This window comes from Oncorhynchus keta, chromosome 35 (assembly GCF_023373465.1).
Source record: "Oncorhynchus keta strain PuntledgeMale-10-30-2019 chromosome 35, Oket_V2, whole genome shotgun sequence".
Taxonomy (NCBI): Eukaryota; Metazoa; Chordata; class Actinopteri; order Salmoniformes; family Salmonidae; genus Oncorhynchus; species Oncorhynchus keta.
The window spans coordinates 29,182,912-29,202,147 of record NC_068455.1 but is presented as its reverse complement, the minus strand read 5'-3'; the positions used below and the strand labels follow the sequence as shown (position 1 = coordinate 29,202,147).

Sequence of the window (19,236 nt, the reverse complement as noted above, 5' to 3'; positions counted from 1 at the left end):
AAGGTGGATATTCTATCTCTGGAATTGTGTTTTTATTTTATCATGCAGACAAATAACTACAACCCAGTGCTGTTGCTACAGATGTAGGATATACATTTGATCAACCTGTTGCAGGAGAACATTCCTGCAATTCAGGAAAGGTTTAACTTGTAGTGTATTTGAGGTTTAAAAAAGGCGTATGAAGTTAGTAATTTCCTGCAATACATGAATGTTCTCCTGCAATGCAGGCAACATCTGTTTGATGTTTGTTTGATGACACATCCCAGTTTGTGTGCCACAGGAGAGTTCCCACAGAGGTAAACAGCATGCTAGTGTGAGATCCTGACTCATTGTCTTCTCTAGCGGCACAGGACTCAACAGGAATGGTTAAACTTAGTGATCTGTGGCCCACTACTACTGGTGGTTCAGCATTAAATGCTCCTGATGTCAAATGAGATGTATGGGTCTGCTGGGGATGGCTGAGGGGGGAGAGAGTTTAGGGTATTGGTATGGGGGGTGAGGATAGGAGGGATTACCACTAGATGTGCTTCTTTTATCCTGGGAATGTAATCTGTTTTAATGGCCTGTGGTCATCCAGGGGCAGGCCTGCAGCTGTGCTTGTTTCTCTGGCCTGGCTGTCAGAGAGAGCCCAGGCTACCTATGGGAAAGTAGCCCTGTTGGCAGCTCTCGTCCTCACTGTGGGACCTGTCCGTAGGCCCCTGTGGTTTATTAGGGCCTAGTCCCATTGAAACACACTGGGACAGCACTACTGATGGGGCCAAAGGTGTCAGAGGCCAAGTAAACAGAGACAGCTCAGACTGTCTTAAGCTGTCCTTATGGAGAAATTAGAGAAGGGAGAGTGGAGGATTTCCAGTTTTTAAAAGGTGCCAGGTGCGGCAACTGTGTTGTTGTGTGGTCGGTCCTGTTGGTTTTATACACTATAGGAAGTATGAAAACTCTGAAGTATTGCTTGTGTTACTGTTAACAATGATAATGCTGTTGGTTATGGGCTCTAGTGTGGAGAGACGCAGCACAGTTTTGACCTACTGAGTCATCATTGTAAAAATATTACAAATGCAAACTGGAAGAAGAAATGGGACTTAATCTTATGAAATCTTGTGGGTGTGCTGTGGCTGTACTGCCTCTTGTTTCTTTTAAGTGAATGGCCACAGAAACACAGTGAGCTGCTCTGTGGTGAAGGTCACTGCTCCCCATCTAACAGGCACTCCTCATCTCGATGGAATAGAAAGTACTGTTTCCCAGAGTGTCTTACATTTTAATGGAGCATGCTTAAAGGTCTTTAGTCTGGCGATGGGCCTGAAAGTCTTTAGTTTGGCGAGGAGCTTCATGCATCTTCCTGATTTTAAATAAGTCACGGGTCAGCTTTCTGTATCCGGTTGGCCGATCCGTGGCTGAATTTCATCAAACGGTAAACGTAGGCTTCCCACCCTGCTTGCTCCGTCTGTGGTTTTCATGTGGGTGCAGGAAGGGAGACAGTGAGGCGGGGTAAATTGAGACGATTTCCCAAATCATTCCCTGTGTGACTTTGCCTGGCTCCATTTGCATCGAGGTACCCAGAGGACCCAGGCAGAGAGAAATCATGCACATCTCTTTCTCTCTCTTTCTCTCTCTCCTCTCTTTTCTCTGTTAAAGCTATGCTTCTTCCCATCAGCCCCTGGGCAAAGGCTTTCTGATGACACTCACCACCCAGAACATTTTTCTCTGACATCTCCTGCTCCCCGTCTGCTGTTTCTCCTCATCGTTTGTGTGAACAACTGACAGAAAGACAAACGTGTGTGTCTATGTAGACCTACAGTCCATTCCACAGGCACTTCTTTTCCATTGCATGCCGGCCTCCTTTCCATAATAAGGCCACAGCATCTGACTTCATTCGTCCCCAGAGTTAAATAAAGATCCTTGTTGACAGGCAATAACCCAACACAACGACCCACAAGCCCAAAGGCAAGGGGCACAACCCCAACCTGCCTCCCCCTTCTTATTCTCTCTCTCTCTCTCTCCATGTCCCTAACTCGCATTCCCTCTCTCTAGAGTGCTTGAGCTCTGAAGCCTAGTCGTCTTCCACTTGTACCTAACAATGGTTGAAGAAGCCTAGGACATCATGTCTCTCAATGGCCTGGCGTGTCTGGAATACTTGTATTGTGTTGATGCAGCTCGTTAAAAATGTCTCTCAAACTGGGCTTTTCTTTACACTCACAACAAACAACCCTGCAAACAATAATGAGTCATTAGGACGTCCCGGTTGGTCTCGGGGACGTCCCTCGATGATGTTTTAGGATGTTCTTGGGATGTTGTGTCATGATCCCCTGGAGGTTTTGTCCCTGGGATGTCACCTGATCAAATCAAATCAAATCTTATTTGTCACATACACATGGTTAGCAGATGTTAATGCGAGTGTAGCGAAATGCTTGTGCTTCTAGTTCCGACAATGCAGTAATAACCAGCAAGTAATCTAGCTAACAATTCCAAAACTACTACCTTGTATTTTTATTTATTTATTTTTTTACCCCTTTTTCTCCCCAATTTTGTGGTATCCAATTGTTGTAGTAGCTACTATCTTGTCTCATCGCTACAACTCCCGTACGGCCTCGGGAGAGACGAAGGTTGAAAGTCATGCGTTCTCCGATACACAACCCAACCAGCCGTACTGCTTCTTAACACAGCGCACATCGAAACGGGAAGCGAGCAACACAAATGTGCCGGAGGAAACACTGTGTACCTGGCAACCTTGGTTAGCGCTCACTGTACCCGGCCCGCCACAGGAGTCGCTGGTGCGCGATGAGACAAGGACATCCCTACCGACCAAGCCCTCCCTAACCCGGACGACGCTAGGCCAATTGTGCGTCGCCCCACGGACCTCCCGGTCTCGGCCGGTTACGACAGAGCCTGGGCGCGAACCCAGGGTCTCTGATGGCTGTGTAGGTGGACCAATTCAGTTCGTCTGTGATGGCTCTGTCCCGGGGATATCACCTGATTGTCGCAAAGAAACGTCCCCCAAAAAAAAAAAAAAAAAATGTTTTACCCAGGGAACACGCACCCTCGTTTCATTGCACATCACCCCTTGTTACAGTTGCCAAGCCTATCAAGGCCCTGATTGGTGAACCACTGATCCAGTCACAGCTCTTTGTCAAATGCTAGGGACACCCACACACAAACGGTGCTTTAACATAGTGTTCTAAACTAACATATTTGACATACATGATTACATTGTGTATGTTTATTCATACAGTAATTATTATTCAACATGTCCGCACCTGGGATTTGAACTCGCCACCACTTGGTTTACGGAATTCCGATCTTCCTGCTCCACCACCATTTTCTGATTTCACCTGTAGGCCTATTCCTACACTTTGCACTTCAAAGTAAATCTCAGCTCTGTTAAAAATACACTGAAAAACTATTATATTTATCCTAATTATTCAGGAGTACCATTAAAACAGAATAATATGTCCCACCAACATTAGACTACAACACTGAAAACCCAATGAAATCAATGAGAGAATAGTCAGATTAACTGATAATTAGAGGTCGACCGATTATGATTTTTCAACGGCGATACCGATTATTGGAGGACCAAAAAAGCTGATACCGGTTTTAATCAGCCAATTAAAAAATAATAATAATAATAATAATAATTTTTATATATATATTTGTAATCATGACAATTACAACAATACTGAATGAACAATTAACACTTTTTTATTTTAATATAATAATATAAAACATAAAATTGATTTAGTCTCAAATAAATAATGAAACGTTCAATTTGGTTTAAATAATGCAAAAACACAGTGTTGGAGAAGAAAGTAAAAGTGCAATATGTGCCATTTTAAAAAAGTTTACGTTTAAGTTCCTTGCTCAGAACATGAGAACATATGAAAGCTGGTGGTTTAATATTCCCAGTTCTTCAATGTTCCCAGTTAAGAAGTTTTAGGTTATAGTTATATTAGGAATTATGATGCATCGACTATTTCTCTCTATACCATTTGTATTTCATATACCTTTGACTATTGGATGTTCTTATAGGCACTTTAGTATGGCCAGCCTAATTTCGGGAGTTTATAGGCTTGAAATCACAAACAGCGTTGTGCTGCAAGCATTGCTAAGAGCTGCTTGCAAATGCAGTAAAGTGCTGTTTGAATGAATGCTTACGAGCCTGCTGCTGCCTTCCACCACTCAGTCAGACTGCTCTATCAAATATCAAATCATAGACTTAATTATAATATAATATCGCAGAAATACGAGCCTTTGTTCATTAATACGGTCAAATCCGGAAACTATCATTTCGAAAATAAAACATTTATTCTTTCAGTGAAATACGGAACTGTTCTGTATTTTATCGAACGGGTGGCAACCTTAAGTTTAAATATTGCTGTTAAATTGCACAACCTTCAATGTTATGTAATAATTATGTAAAATTCTGACAAATTAGTTCACAGTTCGCAATGAGCCAGGCAGCCCAAACTGTTGCATATACCCTGACTCAGCTTGCACTGAACGCAAGAGGACACAATTTCTCTAGTTAATATTGCATGCTAACTTGAATTTCTTTTAACTAAATATGCAGGTTTAAAAAAATATCTACTTCTGTGTATTGATTTTAAGAAAGGCATTGATGTTTATGGTTAGGTACATTTGGAAAGATTGCGTTTTTGTTAAATCATCACCCGTTTGGCGAAGTTCAAGTAGGCTGTGATTCAATGATAAATTAACAGGCAGCGCATTTATTTTCTGCAACGCAGGACAAGCTAGTTAACTACACATGGTTGATGATTTTACTAGGTTAACTAGTGATTATGTGAAGATTTTTGGCGTCCAAAAAGGGTTACCGATTTTGTTATGGAAACTTGAAATCGGCCTGAATTAATCGGCCGATCTCTAGTGCAGATGGCACTTTTTTGCTAAGTGCTGAGATGTATTAAAGGTAATGAATGTGTCGGGGACTTCTGAAATTCAGCAGAAAGATTAGCATACACCCCAAATCCAGAGGTTGTGAGATCACATCCCGGGTGGGGGTCATTTTGAAAAGTCGTTACTAGTGATCATGTTAAATGCAATCATATTGTTATTTTATCTGAATAGTGTACCACTTACCTTACAACCCCCATACCATTTCATTACTTTACTATATAATGGTTTGGGACACCTGGGACCATCACTTGACAAAAACCTCCAGGGGACCATGACACAACGTTCCAAGAACGTTCAGGGGACCATGACACAACGTCCCAAGAATGTCCTTAAAATGTTCTCGGGGACATCCCCTGGACCAACCGGGAACTTGACAAAACCTCCAGGAACCATGACACAACATCCCAAGAACGTCCTAAAAACATCCCCTGGACAAACCGGGAACTATTAAAAAGGTCCCCCAGAGAACGTTCTCTTGGGGCCATCACATGTCGTCCTAAAGACGAGTAAAATGAAAGTCTCAGAACGGCAGTGGGATAACGTCACGCCTGAAATGCTTAAGGGCCCAAACTGAAACGTTGCCGAATGTCCTCAGGACGTTCCCTGCTTGCAGCGAATATAGTGTCAGGCCTCAATGCATGTATAGTATGTCACATGTCTCATGTATTCTACATTAGGCATTACACAACCTCTTCAGGCCATCGGTTTGTGTTTAAAATATCTCAGAACTTGCCTGTAAAATCCAAAGAGCCAAGGTCTGACTTAAAGTCATGCCCTATCCCATTATTTTAGTTTGAAGGCTCGCTGATGTCATACTTGATGTGGAGACAATCACATATTATCTGCCCTTCAAACTCTCCACCTCCAAGCTGGGCTAGCATCATCCTCTCCACTATCATAACCATCATCATCATTATCATCACCATGATCCACTTCCTACCCCTGACCTCCGGCTCACTCTTCCCCAGAGCATAAAGCTCAGAGACAGCTTCACAAGGGAAGCCCATTCTCTAACCTACAGAACCCTACAGAATAGCAGATGGGCGGAGCTTTGTGGCTGTTTTTATTGGCTCTCCTAAATCAACAACTAACAAATGCATGGAGGAAGGTATGGGGAGAGAGGAATTGATTTCTTCCATATAGTCATGGCCTGAAGTGAGGTATGGTTGGCTTGGTGGGAGGCTGAAGGGTAAGGAATGGGTGGAGGGGAGCCCAGGAGACCAGGGTAGGTTACTCTGATTATGACTGCTTTAATGTCCACTCTCACAACCAAAGACCGTTTCCATCTGTGGTGATATGTTCTCCCCCCTCCTCTCTCGCTGTCTCTTTCCGATTTCTCTTCTGATTAGTCTCAGACCTGGTGAATTCAGAACCTGCCCTTTTGTTAAACAGGTTGAAATAGAAGGCCTTCAGGTTAGGTCCCTCGCATGTATCAGTGTCTCCCGGCCTCAGATCGTTCTCCAAAGCTTTATGGTGTTTACATTTTAAGCCACCTTACATAAATGCATGTTCATTGGAATGTTGTCATAAGTGCTCTTAAGAAGATAATTGTAGCAAACATCTCCTCCATTAGCCAACACAACCCCACCCAACACTACGATAAGACCTGGGACATCATCTACAGTAAATGCTCAGACTTAGTCTATTCCAGCCTAACATCAATTCTGACTATGCATTACCAATAGTGTCAGTATCGTGGGATCAATAATTTATTAAAGTATATCACTAAGTAAACCATATTAAACCCATATTGCTCCTTTGAATTCTCCCTTGAAAAACCATTCACTTTTACATATTTACATTTTTAGTAATTTAGCAGATGCTCTTATCCAGGGTGACTTACTAGGGGACCAGCACAGCCGTGTCCTGCCAAGGGCCAAGCCCAGCAGCATCCTCTCTCCAGGGGCGTTCTGTGGGCACTGTATGTCCCTCTCTGGATCTTTGTGCCTGGCGATCGATCTCTCTTATCATGAAGACTGGATCTGTGCTGTGGATAGAGCATTGATATATAGGGGCTGCTTACACTGCTTAGACTCAGGGACCAAATGAAGATGATGATTCAATGTCCTCTGCCGTGGCTTGGCTGTTAGTAAGCAAGAGCAATAGAGGGAGTGGAGTGCAATATACTCATAATAATGATAACCATTTATACTGTAGGTATAAGCATAGGGCTCTAACATAGAGGTCACCTAAAGGTCTCTGTATTGAGCTGTCTTCAGAGGGAAGAGATTTAAAGTCCCTGGGTTGTGGCTCTGTGGAGACTGCTGTATTAAGTGGTACTGCGTTAAGGCAGTGTCGTTGTTTGGCCAGGCCGTCTCACTCATCCTGATCACCACAGAGGCTCTGAGGAACAGAGGCCCCATAAACATTATGTATCTGTGGGCTCCTGTCTTAGAGCTCTGCTCCAGTGGCCGGGAGGTTACTGCCCCTTTATGTGTGTGTGTGTGTGTGTGTGTGTGTGTGTGTGTGTGTGTGTGTGTGTGTGTGTGTGTGTGTGTGTGTGTGTGTGTGTGAGAGAGAGAGAAAAAAAAGGAGTGGTCTTAGAACCTCACTTGCATGATAAGAACAGCGGAGACCACTTGACTTGTAATCGCTAGTGAAAGGCTGGGTTTTGGGAGTTGACATCAGGAGGAGATGATTATTTTCACACTGGGCGTTTTATCATATGTTTTCATGCTGGGACTGTTCTCATATGTAAATATTCCACACTGAGCTCCTAGGATTGGCTCAGCTGTTGTTTTATTTTGTAGTTCCCTCTCTAAACCCCCACAACTCCCTTCTTCTCCAGCTGAGGACACTTCAGGGAGTCTTTTAACAGACAGAGGGAAAGGACACACTGGTCTCCTTCTATAAGGCGGTGCCGCGCAAAACCCTTCATGAGGTTCATTTGTTCTGGGGCCTTAAACAGCCTTGTAGAAAGTTGGAGAAGGGTCTGACTGAGTTGGTGTTCCAGAGGAATGCGTCTTTCACTAATGCCTCAAACTTCCTTTTATCTCTTCATTTGCCCTTGTTGTTTGACTTGGGTCCAAGGCCCAGGCAGGCAGCTATGAGCACCTCTACCAGCAACATGATCTGCTGTCTCTGGTTTCAACCAGAGCAGCTCAGTCTAAACAAACTGAATTCCTGAGGGGGAGGATGTGGATGTGGTTAGGGCAGACATGGAGGGAGGTAGAGCTAAGATCAGAGGGCAGCCTCTGGGAGGGACCACACTGATAGCCATTGTCTGGCACGCCTGGAAAATATGAACAACACCCAGGAAACCCCCCAATCATGCTGATATGGAGATATGACGTAGTATACCATGTTTTTTTTCTGAATGGAACCATGTTAAGTTGACCACCCCCTCCCTCTCTGTGTGTTTCCTCTGCAGGACCCTGGCTACGCAGCCTTCGTCTTCGACCAGCTCCAAGTGCCTGGGAGCCATGATGGATGCTGCCAGGTGTGTTCTACTCCCCTCCACCAGCTGAGGCAGGAGGCCCTGCAGACAGTAGGCGCCCCAGCCCTGATCCTGAGCCACAACATGCCCGCTTTGCCATCCACCACCCTCACTGGGCAGCCCCATAGACTGACACACTCTTCCTCCAGTGCCTATGTGAGGCAGCCCTCCAAAGCCCACCCCCATGCCCACAATGTCCTGCCCCTAGGGGAGAGGGGGCGCCGGGAGCTGGGCTGTCTGCAGGGCTCCTCTGTCTCTGCTGGGCCCAAGTCCAGTGTCCAGGTGATGGTTGGGGGAGGGCAGCTGACCGGGACCCTGGGATCGGTCACCATCCAGGCCCAGCAGTACCTGGAAGGCATGTGGAGCATCTCCAGAGTCAACAACTTCCTCCCTCAGTCCAGCCCGGTACGTGCTCTGCCCTTCAATGTTCATCATTATTACTATTTAAACAGATACACTGTTTACCCTGTCTGGGGGTAGCATGCATCCAAGCACATCTAGTAAATGTTTTGAAAAGACAGCTTATTACTCTTATCAATGTTGTCTTCAACGTTTTTCAATAACCTTGGTCAGAACAACGTCTGACGATGGACAATCTTAAACCTTTAGAGAAATGAGAAGAACTTCACGTAGACCTTGGACCTGTCATTCCTCAGGGGTAATGGCTCCTGTGTGGTACTGTCTACCTGGGGAGACCAAGACACAATGACCACCTTACAATCTTCCCTTTAACACTCCTCTCAGGCATACTATATGGCTCCATACAGACACATTCCCCATGTAATATACATGACTCCAGGCTTATCATTATGGGATGTTGTCCTTTTATATTCAACAGGTTTCTTCCTGCAGTGAGAGGGACATTTGGTCCAAGCCTCTAACCTGTGTCTTACACACTGCTGTGACATTCTACACTAGGGAGTCTGAGTGCACTGAGCAAACTCACCAGCTAATCTTTTCTACTTTTATGTTGTCAATCAGAAGCTGTTAATGGCTCTTCAGTTTTATTTTTGTTTTTGCTGCCTCTACTTAATATGGCATTGGACTCAATTACGGCGTCTGCCAGTGTTATTCCTTATTCTGGAACAGGTTTTTCTCCTCTTTGACTGTCAACAAGTGCCTTTAGTGCCAGTTTATGTGAGGCCGCCAGAAGCTTTTAACAGCATCTGTGCAATCTAGGGCAAATCAAAAGGCCCTGCATATAGGGAGAGAGACCGACTTGTGCTCTCCTCCTACATGTCTAAAAGCAATTAGAGCCGATGGGAGCTGGGATGAAGCGTTGCACAATGCCACATGGCTGAGCCTGGGCCTCCTCAGAGACACAAATGGCCCTTCAGGATACTGACTTACAAACACAGCAGAAATGTTCCTGGCATTATTTTTTAAAGCCCATTTCTTTCATTAAAAACAAGATCCCTCAGAATGACAGAAAACCCACATGGGCCATGGAGGAGTCGGAGCTGCGCTGTGCCCGAAAGGCTTGCGCTTTAATTCACAATTACCCACTTGATTTCTTTGGGGGGACAGTGTAAAACTCTTCAGAGCGGTGGGCAGACTAAGGAAGGGAGAAGGCCCCTGTTGACAGCAATCCTACAGAGTGTCTTAGACTAGAGCCTGAGGCCCCAGAATATCAGCACACAGCCCATTATAGGGCACCTTGAAACCTTCACAATATATATAGTAAAAATGCTCTGGCTTGGAATTACATTTGGGGTCCACTTTACACTACAATAGAATCTAAACAATCTATCACAGTTAACAGCTGGGATAATGGGCTCACTGAGAGAATGGGTCATTGTGTTAAATGGAGGAGACTGCACATCCTACCTCTATGAGGTCGGCTACAGAACTCCAGTCTCCCGAAACCTGACAAAGTAAAAATCACAGCATCTGTTGTTGAATTCCCCACTCCATTGTTCATTTAAAACCTCTAACTTCTAACCCCTGATGTTGGATGTGGTTAGATTAACAGTTCAGTCATTCTAAGTAACATTAGAGTGTGAGTAGTGAATGCTGAACTGAACAGTGCACACTACAAAACGACTAATTGATTGACCCAAGTCTGTGATTTGCCCTCTGCTCTGCAAAATCCACAATCACATGCGCAATAATCTGCTAAAACCGCTGCTCTTGACCCTGGGGGTTTAGTGTGTGTTGTTGGCCCGGTGTGACCTCTCCACTCTTCTGCTACCCACTGGATACCTAGAGGAACATCTGGGCTGCTGCCTGCCACGGTACAGCTGGGCCTGCATGGCACCCTGCCACACAGAGGGAGAGGGAGACTGTTCAGTCAATTTGAGGAAAATTCAACATTTTTGTTGTCCACTATTCACATGAAATTGTTGTCCATTTTTCTGTCTATCTATACACACCTATACACTCCTCCACCAATAACAGCGGCTGAGGAAGCCATTGGATCAGGATGGGCCCAGATTAGCAGGGTCTATTTCACCTCGGCAGTAATGGCCTGTCGAACAGTGGAATCAGAGGTCACTGGGGATCGCTGCTAGGCTCGGGCTCTGAGAGGAGGACGCTCTTTAGACTGCTGATGGGGAGGGAGTCACTGAGCCCGGTTGGCTTGAGACTGCCTGTATTGGAAGCTTACTGTCTCTCCTTCTCCACATCACCCTCCTCCTCTCCCTGGGAAGCAGTGGCAATCAGTCGGGCCATGGGGTTGGGGGTTTAAAGGTGGTAGGTCCCCTCATTACTGACACTCAGTGTCAATGGTCCTGGACACATGATACCCCTGAGAGTGCCTAATTACCTGACCAGGACATACAGCAGCATGCTTATCCCTTAACCAGGGACTCAACCAGGGACATCAGTGGTCATAACGGCCTACTGCATTGGAGAGCAGGTTGCCTGAGTCGCTCTCCTGGGGTCATGCTCTCTGACATATATGTGTTAGTGTGAGCTGTCTATTCTGGTCCCCCCCCCCCAACGAGAGCTTCAAACCTGCTGCCACTTGATTCTAAAACCTGACACCATCATTGGCTTAATCTATGACAGGGTTGTGGATGAGCTGTCCAGATAGGCTTACTGCCTAAGTGTGTGAAGTACATTAGTCTTTCTGGATGATGTCACACAGGTACATCTCTCTTGTACGTGTTGAGTTCCTGTCCTGTCACAGACGCCCACATGCTGTCGTTAGTCTTTCTGCTTCCTCTGGTGCGTGACAAGAATCTGCGCTCGGGGCGCAAACTGAAATGAGCTGTCTCTCCATCATGCACTTCAGAAATCATAACCCTGACATGTACATGTACAAGAGGCCCTTGCTGTCCCATCATGATGGACTTTCTTTTTTCTGGTACTTTTTACCCCCTTTTTCCTCCTCAATTTTGTGATATCCAATTGGTAGATACAGTCTTGTCCCATTGCTGCAACTCCCATACTGACTCGGGAGAAGCGAAGGTCGAGAGCCATGCGTTTTCTGAAACACGACCCTGCCAAGCCACACTGCTTCTTAACACAATGCGCGCTTAACCCGGAAGCCAGCCGCACCAATGTGTCAGAGGAAAAACTGTCCAGCTGGCGACCGAAGTCAGTGTGGCCCACCACCAGGAGTAGCTAGAGCGAGATGGGACATGGGTCTCCCGGTTGCAGCCGGCTGCGACACAGCCTGGGATCGAACCCGGACCTTGATGGACTTTCAACACAGCGGAAATGCCTTCCTAGATAAGCATGTTCAATGCGTAGTCTTATATATCCATGGACATCAGGAACAACATAACATGGATGTCGGGCGTCTAATAAGTTTGGTTATTAATAATAACAGGCGAGCACATGGCTCTCTGAGATATAGTCAATGAGTTATTCCCTTGGGATTAGAAACAACCATGTGGTGATCAGGACAAGCTTATAGTGTCAGTGCTTGTATGAGGTATAGCCTTTCTGCCGGAGGTGCCTGTGTTCATGTGAATGTTTGAATGTATGCCGCTGCATGTTGATGTATAGCACTCGCATGTCAGTATATACAGCACATTCGGAAAGTATTCAGACCCGTTGACTTTTTCCACATTTTTTTTACATTGCAGCATTCTTCTAAAATGGATTTAAAAAAAAATGTAAGTCATCAATCTACACACACTACCCCATAATGACAAAGTGAAAACAGGTTTTTAGAATTTTTACAAATGTGTTAAAAATGAAAAACAGAAATACCTTATTATTCAGACCCTTTGCCATGTGACTCGAAATTGAGCTGAGGTGCATCCTGTTTCCATTGATCATGCTTGAGATGTTTCTCCAACTTGATATGAGTCCACGCGTGGTAAATTCAATTGATTTAAAATTATTTGGAAAGACACATCTGTCTATATAGGGTCCCACAGTTTACAGTGCATGTCAGAGCAAAAACCAAGACATGAGGTCAAAGAAAAGCCATGAGATCAAAGGAATTGTCCTTAGAGTTCAGAGACAGGATTGTGTCGAGGCACAGATCTGGGGAAGAGTCCCGAAAAATGTCTGCAGCATTGAAGGTCTACAAGAACGCGGTGGCCGCCATCATTCTTAAATGGAAGAAGTTTGGAACCACCAAGACTCTTCCTAGAGATGGCCGCCAAACTGAGCAATCGGGGGAGAAGGGTGTTGGTCAGGGAGGAATCCAGTGGTAACTCTGACAGAACTCCAGAGTGCCTCTGTGGCGATGGGAGAACCTTCCAGAAGGACAACCTTCTCTGCAGCACTCCACCAATCAGGCCAGAAATAAATGTCACGACAGCCCGCCTGGAGTTTGCCAAAAGGCACTTAAAGGTTCTCTGGTCTGAGATTAAACTCTTTGGCCTGAATGCCAAGTGTCACATCTGGAAGAAACTAGCCACCATCCCTACGGTGAAGATTGGTGGTGGCAGCATCATGCTGTGGGGATGTTTTACAACGGCAGGTCAAGGGAAAGATGAACAGAGCAAATTACAGAGAGATCCTTGGTGAAAACCTGCTCCAGAGCACTCAGGACTTCAGCCTGGGGTGAAAGGTCACCTTCCAACAGGACAATTACCCTAAGCACACAGCCAAGACAATGCAGGAGTGGCTTCTCTGAATGTTCTTGAGAGCCCAGCCAGAAGCCGGACTTGAACCCAATCAAGCATCTCTGGAGACGCCTGAAAATAGCTGTGCAGCGATGCTCCCCTCCACCCTGACAGAACTTTAGAGGATCTGCAGAGAAGAATGGGAGAAACTCCCCAAATACAGGTGTGCCAAGCTTGTAGCGTCATACCCAAGAAGACTCTAGGCTTTAAACGGTGCCAAAGGCGCTTCAACAAAGTACTGAGTAAAGGATCTGAATACTTATTTAAAAGTATTTGTTTCTTTTATACATTAGCAAAAAAAATCTAAAAATCCTGTTTTTGCTTTGTCATTATGAGATTTTGTGTGTAAATTGATGAATAAAAAAAATAGTTTAATACATTTTAGAATACGTAACAAAATGTGTAAAAAGTCAAGGGGTCTGAATACTTTTTGAATGCACTGTAAATAGTTCAGCTGTCTGCCTCCGTTGACAGATGGCATACACTGGAGGGCCTACACTTTATAAGAAGATTGTAAATTATGTTGTTTTAATTATGAAACATGAATCGAGGGCAAACACTGAGCGAGTAAATATGCAGAGGGACTGGTTGGTGTTGACAAAATATATCCTGTCAAGCGACATACCGTGTTTGACTTCAGGTTGCTGGTAACCCAGTGGATGTGTCACCAGGATGAATGTGAAGGGAAACTACAGGCGTAACTCTACCATTTGTTCAAACTGGTTCTTGTACACTTTCACTGATCAGTGTACAGTTTGATATACTCGTTATTTAGGGTGAGGATTAACCCTGTGTTGTTATGGAGACCCTGGTAGGAACCGTGCTTTTTATTATGGGCTGCCTGGGTGATCAGTGGACTTTGTCAGCACTCCCTCTGCTGGACCAAAGAGAGAGAGATCACTGTTCTACTTCCAGCTGAACCCCACTACCCCCTATCCCCCTACTACCTGTCTCTCTCTCCCCAGACCAGCACTCCAAGAGCCTGTCTCATCACCCATAGTCATTACCACTCCTGGGGCCAGGCTGAGGCAGCTTCCTTCTGCTTCTGACTCATACCCCAGCTGGCAGGCAGCGCTGCAGACAGGCTCTGCTTTGTTGCCCCTCTACATCTCAACCTGTAACATACTTTCACACAGCAAGATCCATGGGCCTACCAGAGATGTGTCCACTGTAGAATTTCACTGCTTATGGTTTGTGTGTAGATGTGTAGGTTTCTTTCGTTGTTGGGTGTTAAATATTTATTTTCCTGTTTAAGTCAAGCTGTGCGTTAAGTTGTTCACACATGGCAAATTAGCTGCTGATGTACAGTAACACTCATTCCAGGGTTTTTCTTTATTTTGACTATGTTCTACATTGTAGAAAATTAGTGAAGATATCAAAACGATGAAATGACACATGGAATCTTGTAGTAACCCAAAAAGTGTTAAACAAATTAAAATGTATTTGACATTCTTCAAAGTAGCTGTCCTTTGCCTTGGTTACAGCTTTGCACACTCTTGGCATTCTCTCAACCAGCTTCATGATGTAGTCACCGGGAAGGCATTTCAATTAACAGGTGTGCCTTTGTTCCTTCTTAATGTGTTTGAGCCAATCAGTTGTGACAAGGTAGGGGTGGTATACAGAAGATGGCCCTATTTGGTAAAATACCAAGTCCATATCATGGCAAGAACAGCTCAAACAAGCAAAGAGAAATGACAGTCCATCATTACTTTAAGACATGAAGGTCAGTAAATCCAGAAAATGTCTTGGAAGTTTCTTCAAGTGCAGTTGCAAAAACCATGAAGCGCTATTACGAAACTGGCTCTCATGAGGTCCGCCACAGGTAAGGAAGATCCAGAGTTACCTCTGCTGCAGAGGATTAGTTCAGTCCTGTCCAGTACACTACAGTCCTGACCAGTACACTACAGTCCTGTCCAGTTTACTACAGTCCTGTCCAGTTTACTACAGTCCTGTCCAGTTTACTACAGTCCTGTCCAGTACACTACAGTCCAGTACACTAAAGTCCAGTACAGTGCCCTTGCCATCTTGTGGGTAATTAGTTGGTGCTGAGGTGAATAGTCCTGAGAGAGGGAGTAAATGGACTGGAAGAGAGGTGTGGAGGACCAGTAGTGGTGGTTAACCCTTGAGGCCCACTCATTGCTAATGCTCTGTCTGTCTCTCTGTCTCGCTTTGTCTCTGTCTGTCTCTCTGTCCCTCTGTAGGCACAAGGTCTGATGGAGGAGGCAGAGAGGGACATCCCTGGCCCTACCATGGCCCCTGTCCCCAGCTCCCGCTGTAACCTAACACCCAGCCGACAGAATAGCCCCGTCCAGCTGGGACAGTGTGCCGTCGGCCCCCCTGGCCCCACCTCCACTCAGAGCGCATCTGCGGCGGCCTCCTTCTTCATCAGGTAAGCTGCGTCCACAGTACACAACCCCCCTTTCACTGAAATCACACCTGAAGAGAGAGTCTGACAAAGGGCTGAGAGTGATGATGATTAGGGTCTGCTGTGCTGTATTGTGGTGGCTTTCGGGTGTGTGTGGTTGGCTACCTCGGTACGGCATGCTGTTGTGGAAGGGATCTGTGTGGAGACTTGTCTTTACACAATAAGGTCATGGTTCATTGCTGCACTACACTCTTAGAAACAAAGGTTCCATCTAGAACACATGACTGTAAGTCGCTTTGGATAAAAGCGTCTGCTAAATGGCATATATTATTATTATTATTATTATTAAAGGGTTCTTCCACTGTGCCCATAGGAGAACCCTTTGAGTTCCATGTAGAACCCTTTCCATAGAGTTCTACCTGTAACCAAAAAGTGTTCTCCTATGGGGACAGCCAAAGAACCCTTTTGGAAACCTTTTTCCGAGGAGTGTAGAGTCTAGCGTGATGTGGACCTAATCCATGAAGATGTTGTCCTTGCCATTGTTGAATTATGGCATACTTTAGGCTGTGCTGGAACGCTGTGTGGAGAATAGATTGTGAGCATACATTAGGCTGTGCTGGAACGCTGTGTGGAGAATAGATTGTGAGCATACATTAGGCTGTGCTGGAACGCTGTGTGGAGAATAGATTGTGAGCATACTTTAGGCTGTGCTGGAACGCTGTGTGGAGAATAGATTGTGAGCATACATTAGGCTGTGCTGGAACGCTGTGTGGAGAATAGATTGTGAGCATACTTTAGGCTGTGCTGGAACGCTGTGTGGAGAATAGATTGTGAGCATACATTAGGCTGTGCTGGAACGCTGTGTGGAGAATAGATTGTGAGCATACATTAGGCTGTGCTGGAACGCTGTGTGGAGAATAGATTGTGAGCATACATTAATTAGGCTGTGCTGGAACGCTGTGTGGAGAATAGACTGTGAGCATACATTTAGCTAGGCGCCAGTGCCCGTGAATGGATAATGGTATTATATAATGTTATACATGTAAAGACAGTGTCTCACAAAGGGGCTTAGGTTCAAGCACATAGTTTGTACTATTGTGCTCTTCTTTAGTATGTATACCTGTACACACAGTATGTACACACAGTATGTACACACAGTATGTACAAACAGTATGTACACACAGTATGTACACCTGTGTTTTTTGTTGTTTGGTTCCATTAAAGGTTTCTAGTGCAGTTTGTTGTAGTAACATATTAATGTAGCTTGTATTCAGTGTTGATCTTGTGTACATTCAGAATGAGTTGCTCCATTTAGCTATGGCAATGCTAATGCTCTGGAGGATATATGTGCCTCCACTGTGGGTACAGACAGCTCTCCATAGGCTGCTCTAATGCGGTAAGATGTCATTGCTAGAGTCTCAGGCAGATTGGTCGGTGTGTACATTCCCTGTACAGCCTCGATTCCCCAAGGAGCTGTGTGACATAATTAATTTTATCCTGAGGGAAGCTGGGTAAGGATGATCTATTGGGTTGTTAGAGCATTGCACCCTGGGAGGCAGAACCCTGGGAGGCAGAGAAGACAGGAGAGGGGGACGTTGTGTAGTGTGACGGTGACATCCTGAGGGAACAGGGAAGGAGCTTGGCTTTCTCCAAACTCTCAAAGTGAGCTCCCCTCGCCAACCTTAGTGGGGTCAAAGTATAAGACTGGGACCATGGGGCCTCTCACTTGGCAAGGAGGATATTCCAAATGCTCTTCTAAATGTGTCACTTCCTGGACGTGTCACTTCCTGTGAGATACTTGGCGGGTCAAGCGTGAACAACAGTGAGTTGTGACCTAGATGTGGACAGGGTTCGTTTCAGAGGCTGATTTATTATTTCTACTGTTTTCTTTGGACGAGAGCTCAAAAAGAGAGGGCTGGACAAGCCGTGCTGTGTGTGTCTCTCAGTAAGGGAGGGGGACTTGTTTTTTTCCCATCAGTTGTGTCCTGGTGGGACAGGAGGGGAGGTGGTGGAAGCAGTGAAGGGTTCCACCTTTCATTTCATCCCAGAGATACTTCCCTGCCAAGAATGTGTGTTGTTTGACTTGGCGAGGAGAAGGATGGTGATGACGGGGCCCGGACAGCTTTAAACAGCATCACATTCCACAGATTCAGATACAGGGCGGTGGACGGCTGGGCGGTAGGCGGTTGAGATGCACTGGGCTAGACCGGAAGCAGACCCACTTCCTCAGGTACTGCAGCTGTTGCCTCCACAAGCACCTGCACTGCTTTAAGCACTAGAATGTAAGCCTCCATCATCATCGTCATTCATCATCATCGTCATCACCGTCATCTTCATCTTTACTCTAGCATCAGGGTCAGTGTGCAGGCTAGGGTTGTGTTCCACCACTGCTGATTGCAGTAACAGTGTTTTAGTTCTCAGAGGTCAGCAAGCACAACTGTGTTTAACAAATCTCCTTCTTCTCACTCTCTCCCATTGACATTTGAATGAACAAATTAGCCCTTCATCTTTTGGGGCTGATTGAAAACATATTTGTGATTAATATTCCTTTTTGTCCTCTAAAGATACAATTAGTGAAATCCATGTGAAAGTGCTGAGAGGCCAGGATATTTGAGCAGAATAACCAAACAATGGTTGCTCCTGTCTGGAGTGTAGCTCCACAGACACTTGTCTGACATTCAGGAAAGCTGTCCAACTCACAGATGACATTTTAATTAGAATGCAATTAGGTAGATGCTGAGGGAAAAGAGGAGACTGAGAAAGAGGCAAGGAGAGAGAGAATACCACTTCCTCTTAGTGATTGCCTCTGGTGCAGATAATACATTTTTTAACTCAAGCATTCAACATTATTTTAAACTTGTCTGGTCCATTAAAAAAAGCATTTGATTATAAATGTTCATTTGACAACCCAGAAACTCCAACTACCATTACTCTCAGTGTTGTCGTCTGCTGGGAGACTCAGTTAAGCTGAGTGTTCTCTCATGTGGCTCCCCTACTCCCTGCCCAGGGAAAATGGTTTAGGTTGGGTCTCCTCTCCATAATGTCTCCGATCATTATGTAGGCAGGAAATGGGTCTCAATATGAATTCAACAATTGAAGCTGAACTATTACTCTCCTTTTACTACACTGTCATTACTGGTTGCTGATTGCTCATCAAAACACTTCTAAGCTTTCATTTTTCCATTAATTTTTTCATTCATAAATCTGTTATTTTCTCAAACTCACCATCATTCATGAAGAATGGTGTCTTATAGCTTCAGTAGGGAGACATTTTTCACAATGTAAAGGTATTGTTCAATGACATGAAATGTTTTGGTCAAAGCAAATAAGCATACAACATGTAGTTTAGTATTGACATTTTACAATCTCCATTCAACTCTTGCTGTCACCCATTATTTTCCCCCTATCAACCAGAGTGTGCTGAAACAAAGATTGGCCCGGGTCAATAATGAGCAATTGGCTATTAGATGGACCATAAAATAGCCTCTAGACAGGAGGGG

General features: G+C 45.1%; 1 protein-coding gene across 2 annotated transcripts in view; it reads left to right on the top strand.

The window, feature by feature from the left end:
* The window catches only part of LOC118368267 (kinesin-like protein KIF26A), a 99,187-nt gene that overhangs the window by 32,528 nt on the left and 47,423 nt on the right, over positions 1–19,236 (top strand). For both annotated transcript variants that reach the window (XM_035752240.2, XM_035752241.2), the window contains 2 exons: positions 8,279–8,749; positions 15,573–15,760. In XM_035752240.2, the coding sequence (XP_035608133.1) occupies positions 8,279–8,749; positions 15,573–15,760 (659 nt within the window). The remainder of the gene's footprint in view (positions 1–8,278; positions 8,750–15,572; positions 15,761–19,236) is intronic.